The 12,583-nt window shown below is 33.5% G+C and overlaps 1 protein-coding gene across 4 annotated transcripts in view; it reads left to right on the plus strand.

Moving 5' to 3' along the window:
* Positions 1–12,583, plus strand: part of LOC145256166 (GTP:AMP phosphotransferase AK3, mitochondrial-like) — a 410,511-nt gene that overhangs the window by 28,938 nt on the left and 368,990 nt on the right. For all 4 annotated transcript variants that reach the window (XR_013863940.1, XM_080114767.1, XM_080114762.1 and 1 more), the window contains exon 3: positions 11,703–11,875. Coding sequence is in view for 3 of the 4 variants with exons in the window: in XM_080114767.1 (XP_079970893.1) it covers positions 11,703–11,875 (173 nt within the window). In the remaining variant the exon portion in view is untranslated. The remainder of the gene's footprint in view (positions 1–11,702; positions 11,876–12,583) is intronic.

Below are 12,583 nucleotides of genomic sequence, written 5' to 3' on the forward strand. Positions count from 1 at the left end.
CCTGCTTCCCACCGGACTACAACTTGGATGTCTTCAAGTCCAATGTTAACAAATTCCTAATGAACCGCCCCCTTAAGTAAACACTTCATCAAATCTCCACACTAACGTAATGTACTTGCAATAACCCTTATCCCTGAGTGGCTTCCGGGCCTTGATAAGTGTTGATCACTGTGTAAAAAAAAAAAAAAAAAAAAAAAAGAATTGGTTCCCTACAACACAATGAAGGTTATTAACAGGAAATGTAAATTGTCTCCAAAACTTTTAATTATTATGAAACCTAAAGAAAGATTTAATTCTTTTTGCTAACAAGATCTAACTACTGGTATTTATCTAATAACCCTTGCAGAACAACATTTGTTATACATACATTTGCCAGCACTAACGTGCCATGATGGTCTATTAAATTAATTAGAAGCCGACACAGAACCTAATATACCTGACATTTAATCAGTAAATAAGCAAAGATACACTGTGTATTGTGTTTCCACAACAAAGGAAATGTGAATCGTTTCCAAAACTTTTAAATGGAAAAGTGACTAATCAAATTCAAGATTGTTTCATTAAGCAAATGATGTGTTTGTTTCTACATTAGTACAACTGTTATCAACAAGATCCACCGGGAGAACGTAGAATGTTACATTGACTGAAACGTGAAAGTAATGCTCAAGATAAGAACAGTAGTCCAAAAAATCCAAATATGAACAGTCAATCCTCATTTCAAAAATTCCAAAACATAATTCTAAAATAGAAATTTGAAAAGAAATATTTTAAAAATAACCTTATTTGAATACTTAATATTAGTAATTGAAAACTAAAACAAGAGTGCAATTCTAAAAGGAATAAAATCATTTATTTATTATTTTCTAAAGTAAAAAATTATGATAAAATGTATTCTTTTCAAAGTAATTTCTTTCCCCTTTTATTCTTCATTTTGCTGATATTAAGCCTAGGGAGATGAGATATTTTAAAATTTGATCTTTCAGTACAATGCACTCTTCAAAAGCTAGAAAATTTTCCATTTTTTTTTTCTTTTTATAAGTCTTACTCATGTCTGTTTCCTTTAGTCCGTTTATCTGACGAAAAATGATAGTTTAAAAATTTGTGGACAGTATGACAAGCTTTTTGACCAACCCCAATCTTCATTTTAACTCATACACAGTTGAGTTCTGTTATGCTTTCAAAGCTCCTTTTTTCTCTCTGAGAGTATGGTAAGCATTCCATCTCATTGTGTAAGGCTTGTAGCCGTAAGTGTCTGCACAGAGTTGAACTCTACTGACATTCATGGAATATAAAACTTGGCACTGTAGAAATGATCACATATTGCTTAAATTTAGTTTTGAAATATTCAAATAAATCCTAATTTCAAATAATTATTTTTTTATTTTTATTTTATGTATGTGTTAGAAGTAGCAGCAACAATATCACAATTGTTGTTTTTACATCTGAACTCTTAATTGAACATAAGCTCAAATCAGCAATTTCTTTCAACCAATCACAGTGCAAAAAATATTCACTCCTGAAATTTTGTGCACAATATAAAAACAAAAACTGTTTTTCTTTCTCGTTTTTTTTTCTTTCTCGTTTTTTTTTTCTTTCTTTTCTTTTCAGAGATGACACCTGCACATATCCCATATCCTGGCTATGACTTTTTGTATATAGTTTAATCACCAAATACATACTAAAGTATTACTCAGTTTTTAAAAAACTTCCATTTCATTTGTTTTACTTAGCTGTAATTTGCAAACAACTCAAGTGATTCATTTATTACTAAATTTCTATGATTTTCACCCTTTCTCATTGCTTGTTGTTTGGCCCACAATACTTCTATTTTATCCATACTCTATTGTTCTCATTTCAGTCTCTCTCTCTCTCTCTCTCTTTAATTAATTTGCAAAACCAGTCAAAAGCTCTCTCTTAGTAAAAGGTAATCAAGAAAAGAAAAAGATTCAAATAGTCCATTACCAAAAAATAGGAATATCATCACAAGTAGTAATATTATTTAATTTATAGAGAGAGAGAGAGAGAGAGAGAGAGAGAGAGAGAGAGAGAGAGAGAGAGAGAGAGAGAGAGAAGAAAAACATTAATTTTATGATTTTTGCCTTTTCATTTTTAAAATATTTGACTGGTTTTGCAAATTAATTTTTTCATGATTGAAGCAACCTAATCTTAATGCTGTAAACATGCATTGCTTATTTTAGTGGTGCATATAGATGACAGACGTTGCAGGGGATGCTTGGCCAAAGGAAGTAGGGAGCACAGAACTGAAAAAGTCTCTGGCTGGAGTCTGACCACCCAAAAGATATTTTCTTTGTTTGAAAAAATAAGTACCTCATTAAATAGGAATGCAGGGCCATTATCTCCAGTGGATATTTTGAGTAGTCAATTTCTGGGTGGTTGAATGGTGGGCACTAATAAAGGCCAGAATTAGTCAGGGGTGGAGATAGCAAGAGAGGCAATCAGAGCTGGCCTCCCGGCGGTGAAGCAAAGACTCTTGATGTTGGCTATTTGAGGTCGTTGGCAAGGTGGTCTTCAGTGACAGAGGGTTTGTTGTGTCAAGTTGGACTGGTGTTTTTAAGTTAGCCAGGATAAAAGATTTTGTCATTTATATTATAGACTAGCATGGATACCCTGCGCTGTCTGGGTGGATATGAAATTCGGTTTGGACACAGCTGGTATACTAAGGATATCGAGCAAACCCCCAGAAAAGAACGGAAGAAGTATGTGACAACCTAGACCCCCCCTAAAAAAAAATGAATCAAAACTTTTATTTTAATCAAAATAGCAGTGAGTGCCCATGCGACCGCAACTAAAACAAAAATTTAAGCTACTAACAAGTGAAAAATTCTTATAAATGTAATGTCATCTTGTGGTAAATAAAAATAAATACTAATGAAAGCAATAATTATTAGTTGAAACCAACCTAAACACTAGACAAAATCCCACTACCAACAGGGGAAAAAGTGCAAATATGACACGGGAATGCAACTTTGACTGTTCATATCAATTTCATTTCAATACCTAATGTATTGAATCTTCTTAGTATGATTCATAACACATTAGAGATCAAGATAATTTATAATTAAAAGAAAAATTGATGAAACCACTCAACTATGGACCATGTAAAATCAGTCGAACAGACAATTTGGTGAAAAGGGCAAAAAAGGGTTAAAAAATGAGTCAAAAGTATACGTTGCTGAAATTGCTGTAAAAATGTGACCATTGGAGGTAGAAGCTTAAAACTTTGCAACTTTACTCATTTTTGGGTGAGGAACTCTAAAAAATGTTTGCCAGAGAAAAATTTTTACTTTGGGGAATTTAAACTCGCCAAAAAAGGACCAACAACAATAAGATTCAGAAATTTATTATACAAAAAGTCACAAGTCATTTTTTTTTTTTTTTTTTCAAGCATTGGAAAACTTTCAACTTAAAAGACAAGTAAACAAGTAAGATATTTTATAGGCAGAGGTCTTACTACAATTCCTTTCCTTATTGATTTTCTCTCAGAATTCTTTCATAAGCTTCTGCTTATGAAAGAATTCATAAACACTCCAATTTCTACCATCACTTGAAACTGGCATTACCTCAAAACCCCATCTGTAAACAAATGCTGACTCTACCTGTACAATGTCATCTGACAAAGGCTATCGAAAAAAATCTTTTCTACCTTTGGTTTGCGATAAAAATTTTATTACAGCGCTGGATGCAGATGTAACCTCAATGACTTGGCCAATGTTAAAATTGGTGTCATAGTAGACAGCAACCCATTGTCCTTGATTTCACAAGATTTCCAGCTACGGTATAACTGGAAATGTTTTCTCAATCATTAAATCATTTCTCTCCGATAGGCTCATAAGAGTAGTGGTAGATGGACAAAAATCGGAGGCCTGCAATATAAATGCTGGAGTCCCTCAGGGGTCAATCCTGGGCCCAACTCTCTTCCTGATCTACATCAATGACCTCCCTGCTGATGACACGACCATCTACGGCAACACATCAAAGGCTGTAAATGACAACTGAAGATATCCTGAGATGGTTCTTCATCACAACTGCAGGAGTTATCTGAATGTTCAGCAGATTCACTAAGGGACCTTTTTTTTTGCTTTATAGGTGGAAATGAATTAACTGGATTCTTAAGTAGTCAGAAAGAGCAGCTTCCAGCTCAACTTTATTTCCACTGGTGTTGATTTTGACACCTAACACAACCTTGAGATATCTCAGTTCAAGTTTATCAAAAACACCTGATAGGTGTCGAGGGTACTTCTACAGTTTATTGCCGAAAATGGAGACGCCATTTTTTTTGTGCACCTGTCGTTAAAATCCGAGGGAGAAATCAGTATTTTAAACTATGACTGAAGCATGAAATAAATAGCAAAAAAAATTAAACTGGATAATGATTTTTCAGCCTCATTTAAATTAAGTTGTTGTTGACCCTTTAAAGTTGCTTAAGTAAAGCAAAAAAAAAAAAAACATGTTTCGTTAAAATTATTTATTTGTTCGGAAAAAAACAAACTATTTTATAAAAATCCAATTTGCTTTCATTACAAAATTATTTTATTAAAATTATATTTTAAAAGTTTTGGAGACAATTTACACAAACTTTTCAATAAATGGTTTTACAATTATATTTCGATAAACTTTTATGCAGTAAATGTTTTGGTTTTCAAATGGCGCTTGCCCAGTTTAGACAATTATGAATGTCATTTTCATTTTCTGTTTTTAATAATTTTTCATTTTTTGTTTTTAATAATATATATATATATATATATATATATATGTTTCATGAAAAATATTTCTTGTTTTCATTAATTCAGTCAAAACATTTTCAATTAAATAATTACGGATATATGTTCTCTTTCACTTTCTTTATTTACTTTTTTTTTATAGTTCTTTCCAGAAGAAATTAATCTCTAGTTTAATTTTTTGTTATTCATTTCTAAATTCGATCATAGTTTAAAATACTGATTTCTCCCTCGGATTTTAACGACAGGTGTGCGAAAAAAAATGGTGTCTCCATTTTCGGCGATAAACTGTAGAAGTAGCGTCTCGGGAATTATTAAATAAAAAAAAAATTATTTTTACAGTGAAATTAATTTCTTCATTTATGCGCCACATGCATATAACTTAACTATATTTTCAGTTATTATTTTTTAAGTAATGTACAGTGTAATTAAAAAATAATTTAACAAATCTTCAAATTTATCAAAAACGGCCAATAGAACATAAACAAAACAAATGCACATTTTTACGTGAAATTAATTTTTTTATTTACACATGACTTGTTGCACGTAACTTAAAACTTAGCTATATTTTGTTAATTTTTTTTTTTTAAGTACAGTCTAATAAAAAATTAATTTAACAAAATGTTAGATATATCAAAAACGCCAGACAGAAAATAAGAAAAATAAGTAAACAAAAAAATGAGGCACATTTTTTAAAATGAAAAAATATTTCCGTCACACCCACATACAACTAAAAATGTTTTTTTGGTTTAAAATGTACCCAGTTTAATTTTTTTAAAAGATGATTTAACAATGCTGAAGTTTATCCAACTGAAAGAAGATAAGGCAAAGAACATATGAAAGTTTGAAAGAAGATATATAGAAAATAAACAACTAACATTATTTTTTAAATTGTAAATTTTCATTTCTTTTATTCACGTGCTTGTTGTGCTAAAAATATTATTTTAAACAATAACTTTCTATAACTTTTAAATAAACAAAAACAAATCCATAGTGAAACAAGTTGTTTGTTTACGTTTTCGTTGGGTTGTACTTGTGCGGCTCGTTCGCGCTGACAGTTGATTTTCGTGATGGTCACTTGACATTAAGTTGTAAATTTCGATGTGTAGGTACATTCACTTTTATTAGTGGCGCTCCTTGATTTATGAGCATAGTAATAAGACACCAACAGATTATTAAAGAGATATTTCTCTACAAAACGCTGCAATTTTCGTAATTTTTTCAATTGAATTACTTTCATATTTCTGTCCCTGAAGTTTTCAAGTTGGATTTTTTTTGTGAAAAACAACTTAAAACCTTTTTTTAAGCTCACTATATTGATAAGTGACCTTTTTTCTTTAAAATGGTACTTTTTTATACCTAGAGACTCACAATATTGCACGCACCAAATTTGAAAAACAACCATTGTTTTTGTGTAAAAAAAAAAAAAAATAAATAAATAAATAAAAATAAAGCCGCGTTCACCAAAATTAGTGACATAACTTGAAGTAACCCGAAAAAAAAAAACTATTAAAGACACAAGAAAAAGAATTATATATCTATAAAGTAAAAAGATTAAATTTTATTTCAATCCAAACTTTATCAAAATAACCCAAAAAATAAATGAGATATCGTAAGTTAAAGTTAAGGGAAATTTAACTTTATTTACTAGTTTTCGCATCCTAAACTAGGCTAGTTTGGGATACCTAGTCCAAATGAATACCAATTGTCTGATATGACATGTTTTTTTCCCCCCCACATTGAGCAAAGCTGATTGCTTTCTGGGACATCTTGGCACGAAAGGCCGAAAATGACTTCACTTTCACAGATTCGCTTTTTTATACAGAAGAGTGAAACAAACACGTGGCGAGTGAAAAAAATCTCGAAAATAGTGCGTAAAAGTCGCTGAAATTAAAGATACACATGAGCTCGTTTCGTAAATCTTAGATATTACAATCTAGGTAGCATATAAAAGAATGCCCCCCCTCCCCCTCTGAAAAAAGCCTTTGCTGGACATACACAAAAAATGCACACACACACACACACACACACACACATTTTCGCTTTTACATTATAGATTTAGTATTTACTCTACATTTAAGATAGGAACATTGGTTACACGAGTGTTTCCTCATTATTTGGTGGCAGGAGTGGTGTTCTTAATACTCTCTGATCCTTCTCGGACACAATCACGATCAAACAACTCAGCAGTCCTCAGAAGCACCACAAGAATCACTTTTCCATAGCTACCAACGTAATAGATGCACTGAGACTAAAGCTGCTTTCAGGACCGCCAGCAATCGCTGTAAAAGAGTAATAAAAAATGCAAGAGAGCTATATGCCCAGTCTGTTAAATCCAAGGTAGCTGATCAGCAGCTTGGTTCCCACCAGTTTTGGCAAATAACAAATAGGATCCTGAACAGAAGTGTGTGTTCTATCCCAACCATTATCAATGGACCAGAGGTCATCTCGTCAGCGTCAGGCAAGGCCAAACTATTTGCAAAGAACTTTGCAGCTAATTCTACCCTATGCGACGAAGGCCATCAACTCCCCATATTTCCTCCTATAACACAGAACAAGCTAGGTAGCATACAAATATCCGTGCATGAGGTCGCCAAGCTAATCAAGAACCTAGATTCCAGTAAAGCAACTGGTCCTGATGGCATCCCAATTATAGTGTTAAAAAAGCTTCAACCAGAACTTGCTCCCATACTTACGAAACTATTTAAGCGCTGCCTTAAGGAGAAGTGCTTTCCGACTCCCTGGAAGATCTCATCAGTTTGCCCTGTATTTAAGAATTCAGGTGATAAGTCATCTCCCTCTCAGTACAGACCAATAAGTCTCCTGTGTGTTATGAGTAAGTTGCTGGAATCCATATTAAATAGAGAAATAGTCAACCACCTCAGCAGGAATAACCTTCTTAGTGACACACAATATGGTTTCCGCTCTGCAAGATCTACCGCAGATTTGCTGACGATTATATCTCACAGTATTAGTGAATCTCTTGATAAAGGCTTCCTTTCTAGGGCAATTGCTCTTGACATATCAAAGGCCTTCGACAAGGTATGGCATAAGAGTCTACTTCACAAGATTTCCAGCTACGGTATAATTGGAAATGTTTTCTCAATCATTAAATCATTTCTCTTCGATAGGCTCATAAGAGTAGTGGTAGATGGACAAAAATCGGAGGCTTGCAATATAAATGCTGGAGTCCCTCAGGGGTCAATCCTGGGCCCAACTCTCTTCCTGATCTACATCAATGACCTCCCTAAAAACATACTTTAATCATTCGTTGACATCTATGCTGATGACACGACCATCTACGGCAACACATCAAAGGCTGTAAATGACAAAGTTCTCTCTGATTGTCTCTCCTCTGATCTCGATCGCATGGTTCAGTGGGGGAAGATGTACCTTTAATGCATCCAAAACCAAACTCCTATCCTTACATCATCAACGCTCTGATCCCCATCTGGCGTCAATTAGAATGGAGGCTCTCGTCTGGGTGAGGCCCCGTGTTTTGACAAGCTTCTGGGTTTGACCTTTACTCCTGATCTGAAATGGAACACGTACATCAAGTCTGTTGCCAAGGTCGCTGGAAAGATGGTGGGATCCTTCTACTGCTCCAGAAGATATCTCACTACTGATGCAATTCTCTATCTATATAAAAGCCAAGTACGTCCAAGGATGGAATACTGTTGCCATATCTGGGCAGGAGCTTCTAAAAACAGCCTATCCTGCCTTGACAGAGTACAAAATAGACTTCGTGGCTTAGTGGGGGATGCCATTTTCTCTACCCTGCAACCTCTCTCCCACAGAAGAGACGTTGCGAGCCTATCCTTGTTTTATCGTTATTTCCATGGCAGGTGCTCGTCTGAACTCCAATCTCTGGTCCCCCCTCACCAATCTTTCACGAAAAACACCCGTCTAGCTGAATCCACTGTGAAAAATTTCCCCCACTCTATATCTGTGCCTAAATCAAAACGCGGATTCCATGAACAAAGCTTCTTTCTTAGAACTGCACACCTGTGGAACTCTGTTCCGTCTGCCTGCTTCCCACCGGACTACAACTTGGATGTCTTCAAGTCCAATGTTAACAAATTCCTAATGAACCGCCCCCTTAAGTAAACACTTCATCAAATCTCCACACTAACGTAATGTACTTGCAATAACCCTTATCCCTGAGTGGCTTCCGGGCCTTGATAAGTGTTGATCACTGTGTAAAAAAAAAAAAAAAAAAAAAAAAGAATTGGTTCCCTACAACACAATGAAGGTTATTAACAGGAAATGTAAATTGTCTCCAAAACTTTTAATTATTATGAAACCTAAAGAAAGATTTAATTCTTTTTGCTAACAAGATCTAACTACTGGTATTTATCTAATAACCCTTGCAGAACAACATTTGTTATACATACATTTGCCAGCACTAACGTGCCATGATGGTCTATTAAATTAATTAGAAGCCGACACAGAACCTAATATACCTGACATTTAATCAGTAAATAAGCAAAGATACACTGTGTATTGTGTTTCCACAACAAAGGAAATGTGAATCGTTTCCAAAACTTTTAAATGGAAAAGTGACTAATCAAATTCAAGATTGTTTCATTAAGCAAATGATGTGTTTGTTTCTACATTAGTACAACTGTTATCAACAAGATCCACCGGGAGAACGTAGAATGTTACATTGACTGAAACGTGAAAGTAATGCTCAAGATAAGAACAGTAGTCCAAAAAATCCAAATATGAACAGTCAATCCTCATTTCAAAAATTCCAAAACATAATTCTAAAATAGAAATTTGAAAAGAAATATTTTAAAAATAACCTTATTTGAATACTTAATATTAGTAATTGAAAACTAAAACAAGAGTGCAATTCTAAAAGGAATAAAATCATTTATTTATTATTTTCTAAAGTAAAAAATTATGATAAAATGTATTCTTTTCAAAGTAATTTCTTTCCCCTTTTATTCTTCATTTTGCTGATATTAAGCCTAGGGAGATGAGATATTTTAAAATTTGATCTTTCAGTACAATGCACTCTTCAAAAGCTAGAAAATTTTCCATTTTTTTTTTCTTTTTATAAGTCTTACTCATGTCTGTTTCCTTTAGTCCGTTTATCTGACGAAAAATGATAGTTTAAAAATTTGTGGACAGTATGACAAGCTTTTTGACCAACCCCAATCTTCATTTTAACTCATACACAGTTGAGTTCTGTTATGCTTTCAAAGCTCCTTTTTTCTCTCTGAGAGTATGGTAAGCATTCCATCTCATTGTGTAAGGCTTGTAGCCGTAAGTGTCTGCACAGAGTTGAACTCTACTGACATTCATGGAATATAAAACTTGGCACTGTAGAAATGATCACATATTGCTTAAATTTAGTTTTGAAATATTCAAATAAATCCTAATTTCAAATAATTATTTTTTTATTTTTATTTTATGTATGTGTTAGAAGTAGCAGCAACAATATCACAATTGTTGTTTTTACATCTGAACTCTTAATTGAACATAAGCTCAAATCAGCAATTTCTTTCAACCAATCACAGTGCAAAAAATATTCACTCCTGAAATTTTGTGCACAATATAAAAACAAAAACTGTTTTTCTTTCTCGTTTTTTTTTCTTTCTCGTTTTTTTTTTCTTTCTTTTCTTTTCAGAGATGACACCTGCACATATCCCATATCCTGGCTATGACTTTTTGTATATAGTTTAATCACCAAATACATACTAAAGTATTACTCAGTTTTTAAAAAACTTCCATTTCATTTGTTTTACTTAGCTGTAATTTGCAAACAACTCAAGTGATTCATTTATTACTAAATTTCTATGATTTTCACCCTTTCTCATTGCTTGTTGTTTGGCCCACAATACTTCTATTTTATCCATACTCTATTGTTCTCATTTCAGTCTCTCTCTCTCTCTCTCTCTTTAATTAATTTGCAAAACCAGTCAAAAGCTCTCTCTTAGTAAAAGGTAATCAAGAAAAGAAAAAGATTCAAATAGTCCATTACCAAAAAATAGGAATATCATCACAAGTAGTAATATTATTTAATTTATAGAGAGAGAGAGAGAGAGAGAGAGAGAGAGAGAGAGAGAGAGAGAGAGAGAGAGAGAGAGAGAGAAGAAAAACATTAATTTTATGATTTTTGCCTTTTCATTTTTAAAATATTTGACTGGTTTTGCAAATTAATTTTTTCATGATTGAAGCAACCTAATCTTAATGCTGTAAACATGCATTGCTTATTTTAGTGGTGCATATAGATGACAGACGTTGCAGGGGATGCTTGGCCAAAGGAAGTAGGGAGCACAGAACTGAAAAAGTCTTTGGCTGGAGTCTGACCACCCAAAAGATATTTTCTTTGTTTGAAAAAATAAGTACCTCATTAAATAGGAATGCAGGGCCATTATCTCCAGTGGATATTTTGAGTAGTCAATTTCTGGGTGGTTGAATGGTGGGCACTAATAAAGGCCAGAATTAGTCAGGGGTGGAGATAGCAAGAGAGGCAATCAGAGCTGGCCTCCCGGCGGTGAAGCAAAGACTCTTGATGTTGGCTATTTGAGGTCGTTGGCAAGGTGGTCTTCAGTGACAGAGGGTTTGTTGTGTCAAGTTGGACTGGTGTTTTTAAGTTAGCCAGGATAAAAGATTTTGTTCTGTTTGTCTGATATTCAACCTAAGAAAACGGATGTTGCTAGAAATCTTCAAAAACAATAAATATCTATTATTTAAAAATTGAACTTGTGGTTTTGCTTGGAATGAGAATTCTTTGTTACAGCACTGATTCAATCAAACAACAACTTTGGACTGGCACAAAGTTTTTGGATGATCACAGCCTGTCTAGTGAACGCATAAGTACATATTCATGACACAATGTTTCATAAATCTATAAATAATTCTATTGGCAATACATGCTTTCTCTTTTTCCTTTATTGGATCGATTTCTCCGTGATTCTTTTATAATTTTATCATTTTTTGGCTTTCTTTCAGGATTTCCGCGAACTGTTGCTCAGGCTATAGATTTACACAAATCCGAACCGGTGAATATGGTAATCAGTCTTAATGTTCCTTTTGAAGTTATTATTGATCGAATCAAGGGAAGATGGACACATCTGCCCAGTGGCCGAGTTTATAACACAGAATTCAACCCTCCTAAAACTCCTGTAAGTTAAACGCTTTACCATGTATTTTCATTGCGATATACTACAAGTAATTTCAATAGAAAAGAAATTTTAAAAATTAAAAAAAAAACTACTGACCTCATAAAGCACCATCAGCATCGGCTTAATGTCTGGTTTACATGCTGGCATGCATTGGATGGTTTTAAGAAATTGACATCCAAACTAACTTATCTCTGGCCAGTTCTTCATCCTTATTTCTCTCAAGGTCATTTTTATCTCTCTCCTCCCAATTTTTCCTTTGGACTTCTCCTGTGAACTGGATCTGTTATCTGAACTGTTCTACATCTACTAATCCAAGAACTCCCATTCTTCTTTCCCTTGGGTGCATTTCTATTACTTTCTCACATGTTTTTCTTGAACTGAACATGTTATCTCAACTGTTCTACATCTACTAAACAAAAACTCTCATCCATTCTTTCAACATGACTATCCCATAGAACTCTGCGCACATTCCTCTATGCTGGCCAGATTCAGTCAATTTGGCAATCCAATAACATGTTAGCATTGAAAGTAGTGTTAACAGGATTAATTGGAATTAAAAAAAAATTGGGAACTTTTGGGGGGAATCGAATCTGAAAACATTCGTGCCTATACTTTTGTTTTTATTCATTTAAAACTTAATTTCCCATGGCATGTATTAAAAATGAAATGACAAATATTTATTGATTTTAAAGATCATTAAAACTACAA

Source organism: Euprymna scolopes, chromosome 3 (genome assembly GCF_053919585.1).
Source record: "Euprymna scolopes isolate OS-2025 chromosome 3, ASM5391958v1, whole genome shotgun sequence".
Classification (NCBI taxonomy): domain Eukaryota; kingdom Metazoa; phylum Mollusca; class Cephalopoda; order Sepiida; family Sepiolidae; genus Euprymna; species Euprymna scolopes.